Source organism: Aphelocoma coerulescens, chromosome 15 (assembly GCF_041296385.1).
Source record: "Aphelocoma coerulescens isolate FSJ_1873_10779 chromosome 15, UR_Acoe_1.0, whole genome shotgun sequence".
Lineage (NCBI taxonomy): Eukaryota > Metazoa > Chordata > Aves > Passeriformes > Corvidae > Aphelocoma > Aphelocoma coerulescens.
Window position 1 is genome coordinate 4994249 of NC_091029.1, and position 24369 is coordinate 5018617.

Genomic DNA, 24369 nt, shown 5'->3' on the forward strand with positions numbered 1-24369 from the left:
GCACGTGGGGAGTCTGCAGAGCTCCAAGAGAGTCCCTATAAAGTCCATGTAAACCAAGCGCCCCAAGACGCTGCATTCTGTCCTCAGTCTTTGGTAAATGCTGTCAGTGACACCTGCACTGGCCCAAAACGTGCTGCAGGACAGGGCAAGGAATGTCCCTTCCTCAGGGTCAGGCAGGCTGGAGACCCCACAGAGGCAGGGCGAGGCCTCCTGCCTCCATGGGGATGAACAGCTGAGATTTTCCTTACTGGAGATGACCATTCTGCAGGGCGGAGCTGTTGTCCGAGCACAGCAGCTCACAGCAGGTTCACCCCATGCTTCAGCAGCTTCTGCTTGGCCTTGCTGGGCAGGCTGAAGGCGCTGTCGTGTGGGTTGGGGACGCCTGAGTTGCGGAGTGGAGCTCCCAGTTGCTGGAAGTAGGTCTCCTGGACAGGATTCCGGCAGGCGTACACAGCTGTGGAGGCATTCCTGGAGGGGCAGGGAAAGGCAGGGGTCAGACTGACAGCTTTGGGTGAGATTCACAGCTGGGAACTGGGCTCCCAGTTATTGAGAGGTGTCTCAGGTGTCTCACTTTCAGGTGTCTCAGCATGGGAACGTGGAGCTGAACAGGCACCAAACCCCTGAAGGCCACAGGGAACCAGACCCTCCTTCTAAAGGGGCCTGGCATCCTAAAAGGGAAAGTGGGATATCACAAAATCATTTAGTTTGGGAAAGATCTCCAAGACCATCGAGTCCAACCTGTGGCTGAGTCCAGCTCAGTGCTCTGGACTGGGTGACAAGGTGGGGATTGGTCACAGGTTGGACATGACAGTCTGGGAGGGCTTTTCCAAACTTAATGATTCTGGGATTCTGTGTGTGGCCATGCTCCAAGGATTCCCCAGCCCAGGACACCATGAGCCTGGAACACTCCTCGTGCCTGACATTCCTCCTCTCCCACTGCTGCTGGCCACAACCAAATCCCAGCACAGCACCCCGCAGCAGGAACCACGTGTTCAGTCACAGGTGTGATGAAGCTCAGATAAGAGTCAGATTCAGTCACCACCAAAGCTGTGATTAAACACACTAATTAAGACTAAGAATCCCCCCTCCCGGAATACTCCCTGCAGCATGGCTGGCAGGGAGCAAAGCCAAGGACCCTGGATTCCTCCTCGAAGGAGGAAAGCAGCAACTGCTATGTTTGCTGACACCCTTCTGTGACAACTCTCCATAAAAGAAAGCAGTTTTAGTCATCTTGTTACTCAGGCTGATTCACACATGGAGTTGCTTTTTTCGGGGTAACAGGGAACACGCCAGCTTAGCCAGTCAGTTTAGGATTGGATTTAAGGAGCCAGCAAAGCTCATGCTAAACAAGGAGTTCTCCAGCACTGGAGTGTGTGATTCACATCCCCTTGGCAAGCGGTGCCAGAGCAGCAAAACTGTGTAATTCCCAGGAGCATCTTTATTTCATCGTGTTTTGGACAAACAAGCAGGGCTGGGTGGGTGGGCTCAGCTGAGGAAAGGGGTGTCCGCTGCAGCCGTGGCCTGGGAAAGGGATCTGGATGCCAGGAAAACTTCTGGATTTTGGGAAGGGCTCTGGCTGTGATAAGACCATCCTGCCTGGCATCACAATTGAGTTTGCCACGCACATCACAGTGTGTTTCCAACCCAACAAGCCGTGCAAGAAAACAATATCTAAGTTGCCAATTCTGGGTGCCTTTGGCTCCCTGCCGAGACACAAATTTATTAGGAACAGCTAAATTTAACACTGCGTCTTAGAACTTTATGGTGCCAGGAGCTGGCAATGTGTGAGTGTTACATCTCTATCCAAGCCATGGCACCACTCTGCTGTGCCCTCAATCCACTCTCCTGGTGCCACTGCAGCCTCTCAACATCCAGGCAGAACATGAAGGAACTCACAAGTCAAAGCAAACTTTGGGAATAAAGCGACGTGACTGGTCCTTGGGTGTGGTCACAAACTCTGCCCAATCCCACCCAGCCTTGGAAAGGGGTTCTGCCCTTCTGGGAGCACCCCTTACCTGATGATCACTTCTGAGGCTGTGGGGAGCTGGCTGAAGTCGGAGTGGATGAGCGTGGCTGCCCTCAGGAAGTGCCGGTCCAGGGGCCCGGGGTTGTGGGGCAGGTTGGCTGCACGACAGGAGAAAAGGGGGTGTTAAAACCCACTCTGCAGTGTGTCCCCATTCATTGAGCAGGAAAAGGCTCTGGAGCTCACCACAGACCCTGGACAGCTGCAGAACAGGCTGGGGACACCCTCAATCCCAAGAGACAAATCTCCCTCAACAGGGCCTTTGATCTGGCTCTGTGGTGGGAGCTCTGGTGAGAAAAGCTCCTGAGAAGGAGTGTGAGGAATGAGAAAAGGTTCCCTTCAACCCCATTCTCCTCATTGTTCCCTCCTGCAGCCCCAGAAGACGAAGGCTCACCCGTGAGGACGTTCTGGACACAGTCATAGTGTGTGAAGCTGTAGTTTGTCCTGGCTGAGGCCGAGGAGTCCTTGGGCAGCGTCTCCCTCAGGTGGACCTCAAGGCCATTTAGGGAGGCCAGGCTGCTGTGGTACTGCAGGGAGAGGGAAAGGCAGAGCTCAGAGCCTCACCTGTGCCTCACCTGGGCTTCAAGGAGGTGCTGGAGGGAGTTCAGGTGACAGAGGGACCAGACCCTTCCTCGCTCTGCTGTCCAGGCTCCCACCTGGAATGGCTGGGAAACTTGGGCATGGGGGGAAGCAGACAAGTCACAGAGCTCCCAAGGCAGTGATGGAGCTCTGAGAAATCAGTGGGAGCTGTCCCTGCCCATGGCAGGGCTTGGAACGGGATGGGCTTTAAGGTCCCTCCCAACCCAAACCAGTCTGGGATTCTATGACACGGGAAAGGGCCCTCCAACCTGAAAATCAGCCATTCAGCCACCTGATGCTACTAATTACAGGAAAATGCAAGGCTCCATTAATTTACCATCAACCATTACTCTCCAGGGCTCATTTCACATGATTTACAGCCCCAGCAAGGGACATCCCTCTGCTTACGCCGGGCAGTACAAACACACACAACAACGCACTGAATGAATGCCAAGATGCTGTTCTGGGTGGATTTTCAGTAGCCCAGAGGCCCTGATCATGCTGAGGCTCCCTGGGCACAGGCAGGGCACAGGCAGGGGTCCTCCACCACTCTTGGGAAGATTAACTCCATAATCCTCATCCTGCCAATGCGCTTTCCCTCGCTGTGGAGAGGATCAAGCCTTTGTTCAGCAGGACGGCAGTGCCTGGCCTACCCTTGACCCCTGTCACGGAGCAGATTTTCCTTTCTGTGCAGTGAAATGGAGGAATAAGACTTAAAGAGCAGCAGGAGGTGAGGCCAAGAGCCTCCCACTCCACAGGGAAAGTCTGGGATGGAACCCGCTCTCCCAGGGGTTTGCAGCTGCACAAGTAGCATATTTTACCCTTCTTTGGTGTCATTTGGGGGCCTCAAAGCATTCAAAAAAACATTAATTATAACTCAGCTTGGACATCCCTGAGAGCTGAGGGTCATTTTTAATCTATAGATAAACAAAGGGACAGACAAGCTGAGGTTGTGCCTCAAATCCAGCAGCAGCAGAGCCCAGTCACAGCCAAAATCCAAGCTGTGTGACAGTGCAGTTTTGGTGAGATCCAGAACAAGGGTACGTGAGATGGAAGGAGCAGGATATTTGGGAAAAGAGGAACCTGAATGAAATGAGAGCTTGTCAGCCCCGGGACAAGACATGAAGGACAATGGACCGTGCAATCCCTGTGCAACTGGGATTCCGCTCTCTAGCGTGACAATTCCCACCTGCCTGTGTTCCCCCTGCTGTTCCAGACGAGCAGAAAGGGGACAAAGTGCCATGTCTGGTGCAAAGGGCCCTGGCTGCACCTCCTGGCTCAGCTGATTTGGCAGCAATCCCTCCCCAGACACATCAGCCCTGCCGTGCAGAGCAGACATTCCCCAGCTCCCAGGGTCCCAGGCATCCCACAGCTCTGAGGGGAAGGAGCAACCTTGAGGCTCTGCATTAGTCTGAGCTTCCCTGCACCTTCCAGTCTGGCTGGGTAAGGAAATTAGGTTGTTCCTATGGCAACTAGCATATCAAACAGGGCTCTGCAGCTTTGACTCAGCTCCTGGTGGGGAGGCAGAGGCCAGGCAGCAGCTCTGCAGCTGATGCTTCCCAGGAAAGATGGGGGGCCAGGCACATCCTGCCCCCACAGCCCCATTAGCTCTGCTCACAGGGGAGCCTGGGCACCCAAACCCCACCGCAGGGAAATTTGGGATTGTTCTGGCGTAGTGCTCACATGGCATCCCTCTCTCCAGCCCCAGGGAGCAGCCTGGAGGCTCCCACAGCCAAGGGAACCTCTCCGGGACCTGCTGCCAGCCCCATCTGCGGTGGTCCCCGAGGGAGAGACTGTGACGCGCAGGGCCGGGGATTCACAGAACCAACCCCGCTTCCCAAAAAGCGCCGAGCTGCCGGGGATCCCCAGCGAATCCCAGCTCCAGCGCAGGCCCTTGGCAGCCCGCGGGTGTCTGTCACACCCACACGCTCTGCTCCGGTGCCGGCACTGCCAGACAACAGCAGCACCGGGAGCTGCCTGCGAGACGCGGCTGTCCCTGCTCCGCTCGCGCTCCGACAGCTCCCACGCAGCCACGAGCGGCTTCACTGGCACAGCTCGGAGCAGGTGATGGAAGGACAGGGAGCACGATCCCTCCTCTGCTGTGACCCCTGTGCCCCCCACCAGTGCAGCTGCAGCAGGGCAGAGCTTCCTTTCCCACTCACCACGTCCTCCACGGCGCCGCGGTCCCGGCGGAGCTGCTCCTCAGCCAGCAGCGACAGCACCAGCCCCTGGATGCAGTGAATGTAGAGGCTCAGCCGGGCTGGCTCGCCAGTTCTGCCTCTCAGCTTGCCCCAGCTGCCCTCCCCGCTGCTGGGACACGGCCTGGCCCCTGCAGGGGCACTGGGCAGAGCCTCCTGAACCCCTGGGACTGGCAGCTGTCTCCCGCTCCAGAGCTGTGCGTGTCCAGCAGGGCCTGGACAATCCAAGCCCCACACGTGGTCACCAGCTGTGCTGTGACCTCCTCCAGACACACGGTCCTGGCTCACAGTCCATGGCTTGTCCGGCTCACTGGATTTCCTTCTGCTCAGCTCCTGGGCAGGAGAGGGAACAGCTGGACTGTGGCTGACCGAATGGGAATTTTGGGAAGCACAGTGACCAACATCAGAGTCCACAGGGGATTCCCTCTTATCCTCGCTCTCCTGCTCCCAGGAGTAAGGGCTGGGAAAGGAAAAGCCTTCCAGGTATGGACCTGTAGTCCAAGCACATTGAGTCTGGAGTGAGGAAGGGCTTGGGAGCTGCTCTGCGTCTCTCTCTGAGGGGAAGGATGTTTTCCTGCTGAGCTCTGAGCTTTCACTGCCTGCTCCACTCAGGTTTGCAGCTGGAGAACTCCTTGTGCTGCCTCCCATTCCAGGGAAGTCCATCAGAGGACTTGCAGGGCTGCCCAAATGCACAGCATCTCCCGGGGCAGCTGTGCCTGCAGCCTCCTTGTGGGACTGCTGCACAGAGATTCCATCCAGGGCTCGGTTTTCATGATCTCCTGTTGGTTCTGGAACTGCCTGGGAGCAGAGAGCACTCTCCTCTCCTCTGGGGCCTGCTGGGGACATGGGTGACCTGGTGGGAGATGAAAAATGGATTAAACACTGAGCAGGATCTGTGTGGTAGCTGATAACCCCACTGGCTCCTGGCACTGATCAATGGCTGATCCATCCCCTGCTACAAAAAGACCTGGGAAAAGGGAGGGCCGAGGTCTAACACAGGTGAAAGGCCTGGGAATCTTACTCTGCAGGTTCCTGGGAATGTCCCTTCCTTGTGCACAAAGCAGTGCTGTGAACTTAGGGACAACAGATCACAGCTGGTTTGGGGAAGCAGCTCTGCTCCAGGCTGCTCACAGCAGGGATATGGACACGGGAATTCTGCCCAGCCTGAGGGGCCTCAGGCAGCTCCAACAGGCAGTGACAGGGCCTGAGTCAGTTCCAGGGAAAACAGTGACAATGGCAACAGGGACACAGAGTGAGCTCCTGCTGTGACTCCTGCCTCTGGGTCAGGCTGGCTGCCTACCTGGCCATCCACTCCACTGGGAAGTCCCGGAGCACGGAGACTTCTTCCCCTGTGAGGAACACCGGGATGATACGGACACCCGGCGGCAGCAGAGACTCTGCAAGAGCAGGGGAGGGTTGAGGATTCAATGAACATGTCCCAGCTTAAAAACAGAAACCAAACCTCATCAGCCCAAAGGCTTCTGCAGGAGCTGCAGGCCTGCCATGATCCTGCATCCTGACGGAGCTAGGCAGCCTTTTCCCACCCTGCCAGCATTTTCCCATCCTGCTCATACCCTTCATGCCTGACACAGTCAAATTTCCCCTCAGTGTTTCCATCCTGGCAGATCATCCCCACGCTGATGCTGGGAAGGGATGGCTGGAGGTTTGGACTGCAAGCACCAGCCATCTGTTATCAGGGCCTGGCAGTGGCCACGTGGCCACATAGGGGACTGGAATTAAGGCAGGCATGGCTGGGAATCTGCAGCACTGGAATAAAACCCAAAAGAGCAAACCCAGCAGAAGGAGCTGGTTCTGGTCGCACAGCACAGGCTGACTGGTGGCAGCAACACCCTCTGGGATATTTTGGATATACTCCAGCACCCAGCACAGCCTGGATGTGAATCCCAGAGAACCAGCTCGTGCTCCCATGCAGGGAAGGCAGCCCATAGGATGCAGCTGGATGCTCACCAGGCTCCTGTTGCTCCTCACCTCTGGGCTCGCTCTGTAACAAAAGCCAAGAATCAGTTCCCTGGATGGATCAGGACACCAGGACACCTCTGTCACCCTCCCCAGCCCCTCAAGGCCACAGGAGACCTCATACCACCCCCCCCCCCCAGCAAACACTGTGGATGGTTTGTGGTGCTGGGAAGGAGTTTGGTCCTTAGGGAGCCCTCAAAGCCAAGGGGACCTTCCCAAGAACCAAAACACAGCTGAAAGCCAGGAGAGCCCAAATTTATCATCACCACCACCTGCTCAGGGCACAGAAACTTCCTTCATTCAAGCAGAAGAACAGCAAAGGCTGCCTTCACATCTGCATAGTGATGGCTTTTTACAGAAGATCCTGATCACATAAATAATAGTTTTTGACAAGTTTTAAAGCAAATGAAAACTGCTGTTTGTCCCTTTCAGACAATCATTTGGTAGATTTTCCACAAAATACCTAAACTTGTGTAAAAAGCCAATCAAAACATCACATAAATGAGAACTCATGAATTCAGTAAGTTGAAGACTGAAAAAAAAAAAGCAAATTCCAAGTGCAGAAGTCTTGGAACCCTTTTCAATCATAACTAATAAAAGCCTTAAGCATCAACATCAATATTTGCCCTTCCCAGTGGTGACACATGTCAGATCTGTGTGACAACAGCTCCCACACCACATCCTTGCAGGAATCTGCTTGCAGGGAATGTGTTCAGTACCATACCTGGCCTGGGGACTCGCTGCCCTGCAGGAGAACTTTGGCAGTGAGGGGAGGTGGCAGCTGGGTGCTCACAATCCTGAAAGGACAAAGCAAAGTCAGAGAATTATGGAATGGTTTGGCTTCAGAGGGAACTTAAAGATCATCAGTTCAGAGAACTCTGATGACATTTGGTGACAAAATATCTCTACCAGACAGACTAGAGACACAAGGTGACACATCCTGGTGCAGGACAAGGCTCCCAAGCTCCTCCTCAAGTCAAATGTCCAGCTCTCAGGTGCTGCAGTGACTCACTCCAGTGTCCTGCCTGCAGCTATGAGGTCACTCCCTGGCAGATGCTCTCCCTGTGGCACATTTCCAGTGCTCGTAAAAGGTGTCACTGGAACAGTTCATGCCAAAGAAAAATGGCACTTGAGTGCTGCTGCCAAGGAATTCTCGGAATTCCCCACCTCCTGTCTTTCAGGGCCACCTTGGAGGCTTTCCTTGAAGTCATTCAGCCATCTTTGATTGAAAGAAGCTGGAATGTCTCACAGGGAGTCCTGGCTCATCCCCCTGTGCACTTCCTGTCAGTACAGACAGTGGTCCTGGCCAGCAGGTCAGGCAAACTGAGGGACACACCTGCACTGATCTGCACATCTGCAGAGGGAACACTGCTGGGAAAGCACAACATCCACACATCTCCCTTTTCCTTGGTGGCTTCCCCCTAAAAAGCCTCAGAAGTTCAGTCTTCACGTCCTGCTGAGTAACAAAACCAGCAGATTGCTATTAAAACCCAAGTCTTGAACTCCTTCATGCTGATGAGCACAGATAACCTTGGAGAGACAGTTTACAAGGGCCTGGAGTGACAGGACAGGGACAAACTGCCAGAGGGCAGGGTTAGATAGGATATTAGGAAGGAATTCTTCCCTGTGAGGCTGGTGAGGCCCTGGCACAGTGTGCCCAGAGAAGCTGTGGCTGCCCCTGGATCTCTGGAAGTGTCCAAGGCCAGGTTGGACAGGGCTTGGAGCAACCTGGGCTAGTGGAAGGTGTCCCTGGCCATGGCAGGGGGTGGAACAGGATGGGATTTAAGATCCCTTCCAATCCAAGACATTCCATGATCCCATGACTCCATGAACTGCTCACAATTGTTGACACAGAGACAGACAGGGACTGCCTGGCCTGAAGGTCTGACATTCCTGCCAATAACCAAGAGCAGCCCTCAAGACCTCGCTCTGCTCCCTGGGTGTACTCCAGGATCCCAACCCTGGAAAAGGGTGGATTTAACCCTCCAGGGAACACCTGGTTACTTACAAGCCTTTGTAGAGGATGCAGCCTGCCAGGACATGGGGAGAGCGCTGGCAAGTCTGCAGGATGAGAGCTGCCTTCAGCAAAAGCAGGGGATCCACCTGGACAGGGAGAACCAGGGCAGTGAGGCCTCAGAATCCTGGGAAACCTCAAACCAGCAAATAAACAAGCACAGTGGCACTGGGGCAGCTCTAGAGAGAGGCACTGCAGAGGACAGGCTCTTACCTTGGTTTTGTCCAGATGCCAGAGAGAATTGAAAATCCTGTGGAGGTCACTGGTGTTTTTTTGGATGTGTTCAATGTACCTGTCCCACTCCCTGCTCAGCTCCTCCTGGGAAAACGCCTGTGGGTGACAAAATCCCCCAGGCCATCACTGCACAGTGTCCACGCACTCAGGGTGGGACATGGAATCCATGTGGGACAGGGCCTGCCACGATAAGGTCAGGAAAAGGCAGGAGACAACACTGAGGGGAAACTGCTCCGAGTGAACATCTGGGAAAGGTTTAACAGAGCCCCACAGGACCTGGGAGCAATGCGGGGCGGGGGGATCACCAGGTCACTTTTCCAGGTCCCACTTCTTGGATGTGTGACCCTTGCTAGCAGGAGGGCAGCACAAGGGAACATTGCAGAGCTGGGACACCATGGGAAGTGTTGAAATCTCCCCAAAAAGTCACCGTGTCCCCAGTCCATTGTTACTGGGTCCCTCGTTACCATGTCCCCATGTCCCCAGCCCCTCGTTACCATGTCCCCAGCCCCTCATTACCGTGTCCCCATGTCCCCAGCCCCTCATTACCATGTATGCATCATGCACAGGGCCCTGGTAGAAGGTGAAGAGGCCGATGAGCTGCTCCAGGAGCCGCCGGCAGCTCACGTCAGGCAGCTCCACAGCACAGCCCAGCACCTGCAGCAGACACAGCCAGGGATGGAGAACGTTGCCTGACAAAACTCAGGCATGGCAGGTGAGAACAACTCTCATCGCTTTCACACAAGGACAGGCAAACTCTGTGCAGGCAAACAACCCCCAGAATCACAGTCACGGGAAAAGGAAATGCAAACATACCCACACAAGAGCCCTGGCACAGAAAGGATAAATAAATATCAGAAATGCAGCACTTCAGACACACTCCCCGCCCACGTTAGATGACCTAACTTGGTGCTTCAAAAGCTAAGAATGTTTTCCTGAAACGAAGTACTTGAAAAATATTCAGATTAACTCATTATTTATATTATGATGACGCTCTGTTTAGTTTTTGAGTTGCTGAAACAGAAGCAGCAGCGCCAGTTAAATGGGGCTCACTGGCCTCAGCCCAGTTCCCAGGGATGGTTTGGGGCACTTTGGCCACAAATGCCACATGCTGCTCTTTATATACTAAATGTCTGTGGGCACTGATAAAGCTCAGGGGATGCTGAGGGCTAGAAGGAAAGCACAATCAGACTATCAAACAGTGACTATAACCTTATAAACTACAGCACATGGAATCCTGTTATGCCCCATCCCTGGAAGTGTCCAAGGCCAGGTTGGACAGGGCTTGGAGCAACCTGGGACAGAGGAAGGTGTCCCTGCCCATGGCAGGGGGTGGGACTGGATGAGCTTTAAGGTCCCTTCCAACCCAAACCAGTCTGGGGCTTTGGGATTTTGCTTCCAGTCAGGAAGATCTTAAGAAATCCCTTTGGGTGTGGGCACACAAATGAGATCCATGAAGTTTTCCTGCAGGAAGCTGAAGCGATGGTCAGGCCACAGCAGGCTGCAGAAACCAGAATTTAAGTTAGCTTGCAATGAAATTTGTCCACTGCAAGGTCCCTCCCCAGCTCTCCCCCAGTGCAGCCCACATCCTGAAAAATAAACCCTCTTTGTTTTATCCAGTCCTTCAACCCCTGGCTGTTTTCTGTGACTACTCCAGAGCTCCTGAACTCACCCACAGAAAGTCTCCATCCACCACCACAGCAAACTTGAGTTTCCTGAGGCGGACGATGCTGGGAGGGGCCCCGGAGATCTCGGTGAGGCAGCGAACAACCCCGGCCATCTGCCCACACAGCAGCTCCTGCTGCTCTGGGAGGGTCTGCCAGGGAGCAAAGGCTTTAACTTCTCATTAAAAGAACTCAGAAAAAAACCTGACTGCTGTTTTCAGGTGTCAATAAAAATTAATTATCAGTTCAACTCAATTTAAAGAAAGGGTTGTCAGGCATTGGCACAGGTTGCCCAGGGCAGTGGTGGAGTCACCATCCCTGGAAGTGTTCAGAAAGTGTGCGGGTGTGGCACTTGGGGACATGGTTCAGTGGTGAACAGGGTGCTGGGTTCATGGCTAGACTTGATTTTAAAGGTCTATTCTAACCGTAATGACTTTGGGATTCTGTAAATCAAATGCAATAGAACAGGCAAATTTCTGGGAGAAAAAAAATTGGATTACTTTTTCCAGGCAGCACAAGGGCCTGGGGATTCTGGAGAGGAACTTTCATCCCTCGTGTGTGTTTATTCACATCACCAGGACAGTCCTGGACTGTGCTGGCCCATTCCTCAGGAAGGGAGCAGAGTGTAACCCCATTGCTGTGCCCTGAGCCTGGTGGAGCCCAGCCCCGCTCTACCTGGAGCTAATTGATAATTTGTATTTCTTAAAACTTTTGTGACTAAGTAAGGATTAACCCAAATCGCCTGGACGCCCCACCCTTCCAGATCCAGAACCATCAGCCTGACCCACAGCACCCTTTTACAGGTACTGAAATAAAGCAGACATTACCTGGGAAGGGTAAAAATAACAGATCCCAGCACTCGTAGGATCCCCTTCCTCCTTCACCTTTGAGCCATCATAAAGGAAAAAGTAATTCCACCTAAAAAACATTGGCAGAAACAACTGTGTATTTGAAAAATGCTACCCTTCTCCCTCTCCTTCCTGTTACTTCAGGAAGAGCAGCAAAGATTATTGCAAATGGAGAGACATTGTTCTTGCACAATCACACCGAGTTTACACCCAAAAGCAGCACCTAAAAGGCCCCCCATGACTAAATTTGACCACTTTTGTGAATTTAAAACAGGTGCTATAACTCCACCTCTCAGACACGTGGAAAGAGATGAGGACTTGTGAGATACTGTACCCTCAGCACACGGGATAATTATCGAGAAGCATTATCCATGTGCATCCCAAACAGCTCCCGGGTGCTGCCTGCACCCAAGAACCCCCGAGGAGCAAGAGACAGGGGGTCCCTCTGAGGATGTGATGTCATTCTGCTCATAATTCCTTGGACGCACGTATTCTGTAACACTTCTCGTCCTGTCCTGTCAGCCAGCACCTCGTCACAAGCTCGGAACGAGCTTCGTGCGGGAGTTTTCCCGTAGGAACAGCGCAGGTCTGGAGCAAAGGCAAGCGGTGGCTCCACGGTGGCACCGAGGAACCCGCGCTGCTACCGGGCCAGGAGCGGGAGGCTGGATCCGCTCCCGGACCGCCCTTCCACGGCCCTGGAATGACCCACGCACAGAGACCGAGCTGCTGAGCTCCGGGGGGCTTCCAAACCTCACCCCCGACCGGGGACAGCAACGAGCAAAGGGCCGAAGGTGCTTCCCGGGGCAGCGACGCGAGCGGGGGAAGGGGCCCGGGGAGGGGAAGGGGCTCACCATGGCGCGGGGCCGGGCGCGGCGGGGCGGGACATGGCTGCGGGAGGCTCCGGCCGGTTCGGGGATGCTCCGGCCGGTTCTGGGATGCTGCTCCGGGGTCCTCCCGCTCGCTCCCGCCGCCGGTTCCGGGCGCGCCCCCGGTCCCGTGACCGCGCACGTGACTGCGCGCATGGCGGCGGCGGCGGGAGGGTGGCGCGCAGGGCGCGCGCGGCGGCGGCGGCGGCGGGGCCGGGGCGAGGAGGAGGAGAAGGATGAGGAGGTGGAAGAGGAAGGCGGCCCCGGCCCCGAAGCGGTGCTACGGCGGCTGCGGGAGGCGCGGTGAGTGCCCGGCCCCGGTCCCGTTGTCCGCTCCCGCACCGGAGGCTGCCGGGCCCCGCTGACACCGCGCTCTCCCCGCAGGGACGATCTGCTGAACTCCGGCTTCTGGGCGGCGAGCGCCGGTGAGTGCGGGGAGCGGGGGGTGCGGGGACAGCGGGGACAGCGGGGACAGCGAGCCCCGGCGCCGCCGCGCTGACCCCGCCGCCCGCAGGAGCCGTGCGGGCCCCGCTGAGCGGCCCCGCCGAGCCGCCCGCCAGCTGCGTGTGCTACGGGCTGGGCCGGTTCGGGCGCTGCCCCGCCGCGCGGTACCAGCTCGCCTTCCTGCTGCTGCTGCTGGACGAGCTGCGGGTGAGCATCGGGGCCGGGGGAGCGCCGGGGTCGGCACCGGGGTCAGCACCGGGCCGGTCCCCGCTCACGCCGCCCGGTGTCCCCGCAGGTGCCGCCCGCCCGATGCGCCCTATTCGACCCGGCCTTCTCTGCGCGGGAGGCGGCGGCGCTGCGAGCGCTGGGGCTGTGCCTGCTGCCGGAGAATGAGGTGAGGAGACCCCCGGGTCAGAGCGCCCGGGAGCCGCGGGGGCCCGCGGCCGGGGCTCGGCCGTGACGGGCTCGGCCGTTCCCGGGCAGGAAGGGAAACACGGCGTTGAGGGCTCGGCCACGCTGTTCTACATGGTGCACTGCGGGAAGGCTCTGTACAACAACCTGCTGTGGAGCAACTGGAGCCCGGCGGCGCTCTCCAAACTGGTCATCATCGGGAACAGCTTCCGAGGGATCGAAGAGAGGTCTGGGCACACCCTGGATAGGCTCTGGTGCCTCCAACCCCTGCTCTCCTCTTCTCCCTCCCACTGCTTTATTTTTATTGCTTCCGGCAACTCTTTCCCTGTTTTGCTCATTTTCATTGCCATGAAGTTTTCAGTTGTGAACCCTCTCTCCCCTTCTCTCTCCCACCCCCACGCAGAAAACCTGTCTAAATCCACAGGCACGTTGTGTCTAACATGGGCACCTTCTGTAATTGCAGGTTGCTGTCCAGAATCTTGGAGAGAGATTATTGTTACATAGCAAAGGTATGAGGCAACAGTTTAACATTATTGTTTCATGTTGACAACACACCTTTTAATGAGAAATGAAATAAATTGCCATTGGGAAGAAGAGGGGCATTATTTTTATAACCTTTTCCCTAGATCCTATAATATAAAAGCTAATCACTTTAGGATTGTTGAATATCTGCAGAACACCCAGCACACAGGGGCTGAGGGTAATGTAACATCATCCTCATCCTCACTGGCTCAGCTTTGCAGGAAGGGGCTTCTGCATTGTCCATAACTTTCTCCCCAAATGCTCTTTAGGTCTTGAAAGGGGTAGAGGAAGTGGCCCTCCCCAGTCACCCCCGCTACCTGGACACCTTCAATGACACCTCCGTGCACTGGTTTCCCTTGGACAAACTGCAGGAGCTCTCCCCTGAGGTCTGGGACTGTGTGGAAGAGCCGATGTACCAAGACTGTGAAGACCTGGAGATCATCAGGAAGGGGGAGGGAGCTACTGCCAAGTCCTGACCATCCCTGTGGTGGCGGGGCTGGGATCCACATCTCTTCCCATGGAAGCTTCTGTGCAGCTGAGATGGAGCTCCAGCAGGGACAGTGGCATCAGGCTCTGCCAAAAGTGGCAGCAGCACCTGAATGCTGAGGTGATGGGACATTTTTGTATCTTATTCAATAAAAAGTAAAGCTGAGCTTTGATTTACTCTCACTGAACTACAACAAACTAATTCCACCAAAACCTGCCTTGAGAACCATCTGTACTGCAGTGACTGCTCTTTGATTCCCTCCCTTTTCATAACAATTCAAGACCTTTGCATGTACTACACACATTTCAAAGAGCATCACGAAGGGGGAATTATCTGAGGGGTTTTTAGTGGGAGGTGTTGGGGTCTAGTTCCCAGTGCATGCTTGGAAGAAGCTCCCAGCTCTCACTGCTGAGATCAGCTCTTGATCAGTCCTGAGAACAACCAGGTCAGCTCCCTCCAGGAAAAAAGCCTTAGGGTTCTTTCCCTCACCTCTGTGCTCTTAACCACTGCAGTCCCACAGCAGAGAGAGTTGGGACAGGTCCTGGCTGTGTGCAGCAAAGAGAAGCCCACTGTGTGAGGGACGTTGTGGGGACAGTAACTCGCTGCCAGCACAGCACAGAGGCAGCAGAAGCTGTGACATCTGTGTGACATCTGTCACTAGAGACTCGGGGGACTCGACTAAGCTGTAGGAGCAGAGAATGTGATCCCTCCTAACCTGCTGATAAACCTCTGGCCCAGGTGGCAATTGCAAGTGCCAGCACTTCTTGTTCTCCCTTAGCCTGGCTTCCCAGGTCGGGAAGTCTGGCTCTCCATCCTCTTGCCACTGCCTGAACACCTCTTCCAACAAAACCATCCTGGCATCCAGCTCCAGCGTCACTATTTACAAACCTGGAACTTGTTTATTCTAAGGCTGTTCCTGGGTGGTGTCTCAGTCCCCAGGGGGGGCCTCACTTGGCCATGTCGATGAGGCTCTGCAGCGAGGTGGGCACCCAGGTCTTCTCCCCTTGCACGAACACCACGCCCCTGTCGATGTAGATGACGATCCTGCCGAAGGTGTAGAGGTGCTTCCCCTCGTGCCGCTTCCCGATGATGGGCATGAAGACGATGTTGTGCTCCTCGGCCTTGGTCTGGATGAGGTCCTTGAAGTTCATGGGCACGGAGCCGGCGGCGGCGCCGATGCCGCGCTGGGCCATGTTCTCGGCCTCGCGCCGCTCCTGCATGGCCTCGTACTGGAAGTCCTTGCGCCGCTCCGTGTGCGTCAGGTACGCGATGTTCTCCCGGGCGCCCGGCTGCATGTACCCACCTGGGGGGACAGAATGGGGAGAACACGCTCCTGAGCCGTTCCCAGCGGGAAGCAGCTCTGTCTTGAGGCAAAGTCAGTCAAGACATTTGGAGTGTGCTGTTCGAGTTTGGGCTGGGGAAGGGAGTTCTCAGTTTTGGGAAGTGGGCAAATTCTGGCTGCTGCTCCCTCAGGCATGCCCTTCTCTTTTATATAGTGTAATTCCCAGTGAATTCCCAACAATCACTTTTAGGTCGTAGGGAGAGTCATGTGGAAGGGAAGGGCACTGCTGTAAAGCTAAGGAAAAAAATCAGTATCTCACCATAGAGAAAAAACACCCCAATAAATGACAGCTTTAGAAGTCAAGCCCTAAAGGATGGTGTCTGACTGACAGCGCAAGGCTGGAAGCGGATCAATTGTTCAATGGCCCAGGAAGCAACTGAAAATCTGTTTCTGCTTCAGTGCAGCCCAAAACTATTGAGCAGCACCTCAGAGGTGTTATTTAAGGACACAGCAAGGCAGAGCACACTGCCTTTCACTGCTCATGGGAGCTGCTGCCATGCTGCCAGCAGAGCCATGCCCCAGTCAGCCTCCTAGGAGCCACCTACCCACGCTGGAGGACACAGCCCGGTTCATGATGTCAAGAGCCTCATTGAACTTGTCTTTGATGGAGGGATGTGCCAGCACCTGGTCTGAGAACATGGACTTCCAGCCCAGGTACCACTTGGTGATCTCTTCGTAGTTGGGGCTGTTACTGAGCCAAGAGCAGAGCACCTGCAGAGCAAGGGACAGGTCAAAGGCAGCACAGGGATGTTTGTGCAGGAGAGGCCTCACTGCCACATAATCCCAGAGTGATTTAAGCTGGAAAAGCTGTCCAAGAGCGCCGAGTCCAACCTGTGACCAATCACACCCTCATCACCCAGCCAAGAGCACTGAATGCCACATCCACTCGTTCCTTGGACACCTCCCAGGGATGGGGACTCCACCATCTCCCTGGGCAGCCCTTTCCAGTGCCTGACCACCCTTTCCATGAGGAAATTCCTCCTGATGTCCAACTTGACCCTCCCCTGGCACACCTTATCACTTGGTTTATTACTGAGCTGTCAGTAAAAGGAGGAACTGTTCCAATGACTACGGAGCTGTGAATGGGAATTGGCCCAGTTCAGCACCAGGACAGCAATTCTGGGACAGGAATCACTAAAACACTCCCCAGGCAATCAAGACTCTTTCCTCAGCCCTCAGTGTCTCACCTGCAGCCACTTTGGGAAGAAGTGTTTCTCCAGCAGCCCAACAAGACTGGAGACAGAAATCATCCCCTCCCAGTCGATCACCCAGTAAAAGGCATCCATGTGCTGCTGGTGAGGGTTGATGATGAGCTCATTCAGACACATTCCTGGGAAAGGGGAGGAGAGTTAGAAAAGAGCCTGACTCAGTTTTATCAGTGCCCTGACCTCTTCCCCTACCAACACACAATTTGAGGAGCACCTGTTTGCTACGCTAAGGGACAGTGGGGATCTTTGGCTGATCCTGCCACAAAGTGGTGCATTTCCACTTCCCGTTACTACAATTTGCTGTCAGAACTGAGAAACTAAAAACACTTGACTATTTTTTAACCTTTGAGCCAGTTTGCATTACAAAACTCATGGTGAAACCTTAGACCAAGGAATTCAGGAGTAACGGAGAGATGTTCTACAGCCTCGTCCTGCCTGACAGCTCTCAGATATTCCTGCCAGCTGGAGATGGATGATTTATAAAGACAGAAAACGTAGAGAATAACCAGAGTAATTCCCCATATTTCTGTAATCTTTCTGCCTCTGCACAGGACTGGTAGCAGAAAAGCTGAGGCAAGCTTGGTCTAACCTCACTAACACCATTCCCCGATGTAACACTGCCACCCACATTAACGAGGACCTTTCCTCGGTGTCAGGGAGAACAGGCAGATTCCCAAAACCCAGCACTGTCTGGTTGTCTCACCGAGTTTAGGCACGATGTTTTTGACCATGAAAGCCTCCCATGAGCCAGGAGTGAACACATCCTTCCAGGGCTGAAGGATGAGCTTGGCAGAGGAGTCGCTGGGGTGCCACTTCTGCAGGGCGTTGGCCAGCTTGTTGCGGATGGGCGAGTACAGCGGCTCCAGCCGTGCCTGCATCAGCGGCAGCCAGGGGTGGATCCACGAGTGGATCGGCACCGTGTCCGTCAGTGGATTCCAGCTCTCCACCTCGGGGCACAACAGAAAAGATTAACTAAGTCCAGCCACCAGCAGCACTTTGTCCAGAAGCACAAAGAGCTGCGATGCAGCCCCCGACTCCTCAATCCATCGGCGGAGGCTGCACACCAGAGTTCGGGAGTTCCAGTTGGAATTCCAACACTGGCTCAGAGCACGGCTTTGCTCTACTCAGCCCTCTTCACTCACCTCCTTCTGCAGCTTGGGGAAGATGAGCTGATCCAGAATGTTATCCAGTATCCACACAGGAACAACGTTCACCCAGCTATCCAAGAAATCCACCATGGATCCACAGTTCCTCGGCTGCCACCGCGCCACGATGTTTCTGACATATGGCATCCAGATCTCCCACATCAGTCTGGGAAGAAACCCCAAATAAATCAAAGTGAAGCTCAAAGCTACAGCCTGGGCCTAAATAAACCAAATGGGAGCTGTTAGTTAAAGCTGCTTCTTTTCTGTAGCTGCAAACTGGATTTTAACAGGCCCAGCATAGGAATCCTTGGGAAAAGCTCCCTTGTGTCTGCCCTTTTCCATCCCCGAGGAAGCAGCACGGGAAGATGCTGCACAAAGTACAAATAATTTGTTCTTTACCTGTGAAAAGCATCTGTTGACAGGTCCTGCCCACTGTGGGATAACAGCTGATCGTTTTCCAGCAGGCTCTTCCACTTGGCTATGATCTCTGTGCCATAGGTACAGTCCTAGGAATGACAAGGCACATTTATCCTTTTCCATTAATTCCAGCTGGGATCTGCACAGAGCAGCCTGATGGTGTGCTGAGCACAGCCAGGCCTTCTCACCTCATCTCAAGGAAGCCAGGAGCTTGCAGTCTTAATTCCAGAATCCCACACTCACTGAACTTTGAAAAGACCTCCCAGACCATTGAGTCCAACCTGTGACCCCTCCCCATCTTGCCACCAGCCCAGAGCACTGAGTGCCACCTCCAGTCATTTCTTAAATGACTTTTAATAAAGTCCTGCCAGAGAAAAATCCTACCTTACAGAATTAATGCACATCCAGAGAGAGAAGAGGACATTCTGAGGACATTTTTTGAGGTGTACAGAGAGAATCCAGACTCTTACCTATCCCAGCCTAAATGGCACTGAGAACAGACTGTGCACCTCTGATACCTGACAGACAAACCTCTCCCGTTTTTGCTAAAAAACACCAACTAGAAACTTGTTTTTCACCAACTTTTTCCTCCCAACACCCATAAAACGGATTGATTTTAACCTTACAAACACCTAAATTTTTACCCAGCAAAGGTCTGAAAGTGGGGACAGTACAGGGTTTCATTTTGTCTCTTTTCTTTTTCTCCCAACTGATCAGGAATTTAGAATCCCAGAATCCCAGACTGGTTTGGATTTGAAGGGACCTTAAAGCTCATCTCATTCCACCCCCTGCCATGGGCAGGGACACCTCACACTAGACCAGGACACTTGGGACAAGGTAACAAAGATTACTGGAGCCATCAAGTGAGAACTGCAGGTCACTCAAACCAACACATACCTTGAGGGGATCCCAGTTCTTGAAGTATTCCTTCATGAGAGGATAGACTATGGCCACTGCCAGGTCCACCCTGTCTGACATCCTGTACTCCTCGTAGTACTTGTCCTGCAGGGTCTCAAAGATCTTTGCACACTCATCCAGGGTCAGAGGGTTCTCACAGCCGGGCTGCATCCGCCTCTCACACTCCTCCACCATGTCCAGCACCTTGCTGAGGTTGCTGATGGCCTTCTCCTCGTGGGACAGCACCTCAGCCATCTTCTGGATCTCGTGGCTCAGGTTGACCACCATGTCCCTCTCGTACTGCAGCTGCCGGTCGCTCTGGATGATCTCCTGCTCCGTGATGTCGATGAGCAGCTGCAGGTTGTGCTCCAGCTCGGGCAGGGCAAAGCCCTGGGGTTTGGAGTCCTTGCCCAGGGGCTGCTGGGGGCTGTCATCTGGGATGTTGTGCTTGTGACTGATCTGGCTGTAGCTGTAATAAACCTTCTGCTCCCGGCCTGTCATGTCGATCACCTGCCAGCACACAGAACAAACGCTCTTACAAAACACTCCCCTTCATCTTCAAAAAAAGGAGAAAATCCCCGACTCCAAATTGAAAACTGGAGATTTCCAAGTACATTGATTACTCCAGGAGGCTGCTAACATACACTGTATTAGAGCGAGGGAATTGCTTCCACAATGGCCTTCTCCAGACACAAGGAGATAGAATGAATAAGGGACAATTTGCAATCAGGGCTGGAAGAATCTCCTCATCTCATCCCAGTTTCACTGAATGATTCTACAAGCATCTTGCCATTAGTTACACTATCAGCAATTGCCCTTAGGAACTTTTATAATTTTATAGAGACACCTTAATTTCAGATGAGTAATTTTACTAAGTGCAGACCAGACAAATCCCTTTGAGGAAGGAGAGGGTTCAAAGAATCCCAAAAAGGACAACTGTGCTTTCAGAAGTGGGTGAGTGTTGATTAGGACAAACATGAAACAATTAAAACTAAATTGCAAATTAACCCCCTACACACACACATACACACACTTAATCTAATTTGTCACCACATCCAGGTGACACAGGGCAATTACAGGGCTCAGGGATGAGCTCCAGGAGGCTGCACAGGCACCTCCTAGGACTGGCTTGACTGAGGTTACCGGTGGCTAAAATGTGCTGGTGACACCAAAGGGCCCAAACTGTTCCTCAGGGGTCACTCTTGGTTTTATCAACCTCACCTTGACCTGGGACAGCTCCTTCTGAGGGGCTGCGAGCTGCTTGTGGATCCTGCCCTTGGCTTTCAGCTCTTCCACTGTTTTATAGCTGTACTTGGGCTTTTTCTTGCCTCCGTTCGGGTCCTTCCGCCACTGGCTGAGCTCCTTCTGAAATTCCTGGACAAAACCAGCAGAGTTGTGGTGGCTACTCTTTGTCACACCCCAAATCTGCCTTTTTTTTTTTTTTTTTCAGAAAAGTAGCCATCAGATCAATGAGGAATTTGTAGAAAATAGAAATAGGAAATAACTGGGAAGTGGTAAAGCTCATGCCAAGCCAGCTTGGATGCTGTGGGTCAGACAGCCACCCTATGGATGAAGTGAACAGGATGTTCCTGGTCTTTTTTTTATTTAAACAAAACCATTTACATGGGAGACTCATCAAAGCAGGGATTCTAGCAAAGCTACTGAAACAGAGTGAGCCAGAAACAACAAAGAACATTACAGTGACAAGAAAGATCTGCCTAAATTAAATCAACGTGCTCTGTATTTGGCTTCTTATCTAAAATGAGCCCAAACAGTTTTCTCTGGCACAGAAATAAAGAGAACTGAATTTTGTACACACAGCACAGCAGGGAAACAGCAAGAACCACACAAATACCTCCTCAGCTTCCTCTTCTGAGTCCACCACAGGGAAGTCCTGCAAGGACTGTGGGGTCCTCTCAGAGCCATAGGCACCCACAGCACCTTTGCCTTTCCTCTGCTTGGCCTCGATGGGATTGATGATACCTGGCAGGATGGGAATGGGGTTAGGAGGAGCAGTTGGTGTGCTAAGAGAGAGCAGAACAGCCAGGCTTTCCCTACAAGTTACCAAATCAGCATCAACACCCTTCCTGGCACTGCCTCCAGCACTGTGGTGCTTCCAACATTACCAATTTCCTATAAAATCACTTCATGCCAGCACACCCCAAACTGCCAAAGCACAGCATTACTCCAACATTTCACTGCCTTTTTATTCTGCCACGTAAAACAGCATCTCCTTTTCTGTGGGATGACCACCTTGGGAATTTACTGCCTTTTTTCTTGCTCTTTTCCTCTTGCAAAATACCCAGAGGAGCAAACGACCACAGGCCAGTTTGAACACCCCTGACTCTCACCACAGGACCCAGACCAGTGGCAGGAAAACAAGAAGGAGGTTTAAGCCCCCTGGGGTTGGCAGTTCTTTAAGGAATCCAATCTCTCCTCCAAATCCCCAGTTAACAATAAACTACCAAACACACTGACAGTACCTTGAGCGTTCTTCCCAAGACCCCTTCCAGGGACATATCCCATCTTCTGCAGAAGCTTCTGCCCAATTCCTTTAGTGTGTCTCTCCCAGCTGCCAAAATCCACGAAGGATTTAGAGCCTCCCACAAAGCCCTTCTGGCTGGGCTTGAAATTTCCACCCTGTCAAAACAAACACACAAAAAACCTGCAGCCCTGAGGCTTCAAATAACCAAAGTGTGCAAAATCCCCCTCAGAAAATTCTTCCTGGAAGTGATTCTGCTGTCCCCACACTGCCCAGCTCACTGGAACCTCACTTGTGCATCCATGAAGCACCTAAGGAGCTTCCTGAAATTCCTCAAACAGGAAAGGAAAGTCCTGAAAAACTCAGGCTGACAACCTGACAGTTCTCAGACTCCACCACCAGATTTAGCTGAGGGTGATTCCTGATTCTTTCTGGTTTTAACTGAAAATAAGGGTTTGATTTTTAATCTGTAACATGCCTGGGTTTGTCCATTCTGTGAAAGCAGAAAAATAAAGGCAGGAAACCACAGGAATTCTCTTCTTTAAACCTCCATTAACCAAAGGGAATATTGAGAAAAATGGAAGGACTGACTCCCAAGGACACACAATCGTTGTATCAGTGTACAGTTGTATCAACGATTTGTTATTCTGATTCTTGTTTTATCAGTCTGTTTGTATCAATGCTACAAAATCCAAACACCTCCCTTAATGACACATTTGGGCCTCTGGTTCAATTATTTCCCCCTTTTTTTGTGCTCTATTACATTTTCATTGCCTTCGACCCCAGCCTGAGTTTTATATAAATACAAAGCAGAGAACAGTAAATTCCCTGGAGAACTCACTGTTTTTAACTTCTTGGGCACAAACTCCTTGGGAATCTCCTCCTGCTTCACAGGCTTCTCATCATCATCCGAATCCTCATCCGAGAGCTCCTCGGCCGCCGCCTTCCTCAGCCCAGCACTGACGAAGCTCACGGGGGCCGAGTAATCCCTGGAGCTGCAAAACGAGAAGGAATTCCACTCCAGGGCACATTCCTGCAGGAGCCTGGGGGCTGCTGTGCCTTACACCCCCCCAAAAAAATGGGATATTACAGGCTGTCGAGCTGTTTAACGCTGCTTTTGCCAGGCAATCCCCATCCTTCCCCCCGCGCTGCAGGGAGCGAGCGCAGGGAAAATCTCTACAGGTGAGGGTGTCCTGAGGGCAGCCCCGACCCGGGATGGGCTGCTCGGGTGGGTGTCCACCGCTGGGAAAGGTGCAGGGAACGGGGAGAAGCTGCAGGGAACGGGGGCAGAAGCTGCAGGGAACGGGGGCAGAAGCGGCAGGGAACGGGGGCAGAAGCGGCAGGGAACGGGGGGCAGAAGCTGCAGGGAACGGGGGGCAGAAGCGGCACGGAACGGGGGGCAGAAGCGGCACGGAACGGGGGCAGAAGCGGCACGGAACGGGGCAGAAGCGGCACGGAACGGGGCAGAAGCGGCACGGAACGGGGGCAGAAGCGGCAGGGAACGGGGGCAGAAGCGGCAGGGAACGGGGGCAGAAGCGGCACGGAACGGGGGGCAGAAGCTGCAGGGAACGGGGGCAGAAGCTGCAGGGAACGGGGGGCAGAAGCTGCAGGGAACGGGGGGCAGAAGCTGCAGAGAACGGGGGGCAGAAGCTGCAGAGAACGGGGGGCAGAAGCGGCACGGAACGGGGGGCAGAAGCTGCAGGGAACGGGGGGCAGAAGCTGCAGAGAACGGGGGGCAGAAGCTGCAGGGAACAGGGGGCAGAAGCGGCACGGAACGGGGGCAGAAGCGGCACGGAACGGGGGGCAGAAGCTGCAGGGAACGGGGGCAGAAGCTGCAGGGAACGGGGGGCAGAAGCTGCAGGGAACAGGGGGCAGAAGCGGCACGGAACGGGGGCAGAAGCGGCACGGAACGGGGGCAGAAGCGGCAGGGAACGGGGGCAGAAGCGGCACGGAACGGGGGCAGAAGCGGCACGGAACGGGGGCAGAAGCGGCAGGGAACAGGGGGCAGAAGCGGCACGGAACGGGGGCAGAAGCGGCACAGAACGGGGGCAGAATCTCCGCGCTCCGCAGCCCCACGAGCGGCCCCAGCCCGGCCCCGGGCCCAGCCCCGGCCGTACCGCTTCCCGCCGAAGCTGGGCCGCTCCTCGTCCGAGTCGCGCTCGGCCCACACGCCGTAAGTCGCCTCCTCCTTGGTCTGGCGGTGCCGCTGCCGGTGCGGGTTGAATTCGTTCTGCAGGTCCCAGTCCGACACCTCGAAGCTCTCCATCTCCACGCCATCGTCTCCGTCCGTGCCGTACAGGTGCGACATCGACATCGTGGCGCCGCCGGGATCCCCCGGCCCTCTCAGGGATCCCCCGGCCCGCTCAGGAGCTCCGGACCCCGGCACCGCCGCGACCCCCGGCCCGCCCACGGACCCCAGAACCGGCCCCGACCGCGCCGCCAAGCCGGATGCGCTCCATCCACTTCCGGTTCGCTTCCGGTAACGGGCAAGCCCCGCCCACAAACCATAGAGTAGCCAGGAGCGGAGCGGCCGCGCCGGCAGCGCCGCCCTGTGGCCCGGCGGGGTAGAGGGGGCGGAGCTCGCGCTATTAAAATATTAAATATCAAATCAACA

General features: G+C 54.3%; 3 protein-coding genes across 3 annotated transcripts; 1 reads left to right on the forward strand and 2 right to left on the reverse strand.

Moving 5' to 3' along the window:
- Positions 1 to 209: 209 nt before the first annotated feature.
- Positions 210 to 12496, reverse strand: HPS4 (HPS4 biogenesis of lysosomal organelles complex 3 subunit 2). Its single transcript, XM_069031272.1, has 13 exons — positions 12386 to 12496; positions 11514 to 11604; positions 10695 to 10838; positions 9572 to 9679; positions 9005 to 9121; positions 8786 to 8880; positions 7502 to 7574; positions 6769 to 6802; positions 6101 to 6197; positions 4765 to 5653; positions 2418 to 2550; positions 2016 to 2124; positions 210 to 468 (listed from the first exon to the last, which is right to left on the reverse strand). Exons 1-13 carry the CDS (start codon positions 12418 to 12420, stop codon positions 297 to 299), a joined length of 2097 nt encoding a protein of 698 aa, XP_068887373.1. The 5' UTR covers positions 12421 to 12496; the 3' UTR covers positions 210 to 296.
- Positions 12497 to 12554: 58 nt separating this feature from the next.
- Positions 12555 to 14429, forward strand: SRRD (SRR1 domain containing). Its single transcript, XM_069031280.1, has 7 exons — positions 12555 to 12703; positions 12785 to 12825; positions 12915 to 13051; positions 13140 to 13238; positions 13328 to 13482; positions 13719 to 13764; positions 14047 to 14429. The coding sequence occupies exons 1-7, from the start codon at positions 12555 to 12557 to the stop codon at positions 14251 to 14253; spliced, it is 834 nt and encodes a 277-aa protein (XP_068887381.1). The 3' UTR covers positions 14254 to 14429.
- Positions 14430 to 15143: 714 nt separating this feature from the next.
- TFIP11 (tuftelin interacting protein 11) lies at positions 15144 to 24216 on the reverse strand. Its single transcript, XM_069031271.1, has 12 exons — positions 23873 to 24216; positions 22597 to 22750; positions 21757 to 21913; positions 21129 to 21256; positions 20495 to 20647; positions 19274 to 19783; positions 18359 to 18465; positions 17957 to 18125; positions 17518 to 17761; positions 16794 to 16936; positions 16152 to 16317; positions 15144 to 15567 (listed from the first exon to the last, which is right to left on the reverse strand). The coding sequence occupies exons 1-12, from the start codon at positions 24067 to 24069 to the stop codon at positions 15212 to 15214; spliced, it is 2484 nt and encodes an 827-aa protein (XP_068887372.1). The 5' UTR covers positions 24070 to 24216; the 3' UTR covers positions 15144 to 15211.
- Positions 24217 to 24369: the final 153 nt, after the last annotated feature.

What these genes read in the sequence shown, in the direction of transcription:
- TFIP11 (XM_069031271.1), bottom strand. Translation starts at nt 24,069, where the DNA reads ATGTCGATGTCGCACCTGTACGGCACGGACGGAGACGATGGCGTGGAG. An exon ending in TCTTGGGAAGAACGCTCAAG is followed by an intron (nt 21,257 to 21,756) that starts GTACTGTCAGTG and finishes CCATCCTGCCAG; the next exon opens with GTATCATCAATCCCATCGAG. An exon ending in TCAACAGATGCTTTTCACAG is followed by an intron (nt 18,126 to 18,358) that starts GTAAAGAACAAA and finishes GTTTCTTCCCAG; the next exon opens with ACTGATGTGGGAGATCTGGA.
- SRRD (XM_069031280.1), top strand. Translation starts at nt 12,555, where the DNA reads ATGGCGGCGGCGGCGGGAGGGTGGCGCGCAGGGCGCGCGCGGCGGCGG. An exon ending in TGCTGCTGGACGAGCTGCGG is followed by an intron (nt 13,052 to 13,139) that starts GTGAGCATCGGG and finishes GTGTCCCCGCAG; the next exon opens with GTGCCGCCCGCCCGATGCGC. An exon ending in ATTATTGTTACATAGCAAAG is followed by an intron (nt 13,765 to 14,046) that starts GTATGAGGCAAC and finishes AATGCTCTTTAG; the next exon opens with GTCTTGAAAGGGGTAGAGGA.
- HPS4 (XM_069031272.1), bottom strand. Translation starts at nt 12,420, where the DNA reads ATGTCCCGCCCCGCCGCGCCCGGCCCCGCGCCATG. An exon ending in TGCATCCTCTACAAAGGCTT is followed by an intron (nt 7,575 to 8,785) that starts GTAAGTAACCAG and finishes TTGTCCTTTCAG; the next exon opens with GATTGTGAGCACCCAGCTGC. An exon ending in GCCTCAGAAGTGATCATCAG is followed by an intron (nt 469 to 2,015) that starts GTAAGGGGTGCT and finishes CTGCCCCTCCAG; the next exon opens with GAATGCCTCCACAGCTGTGT.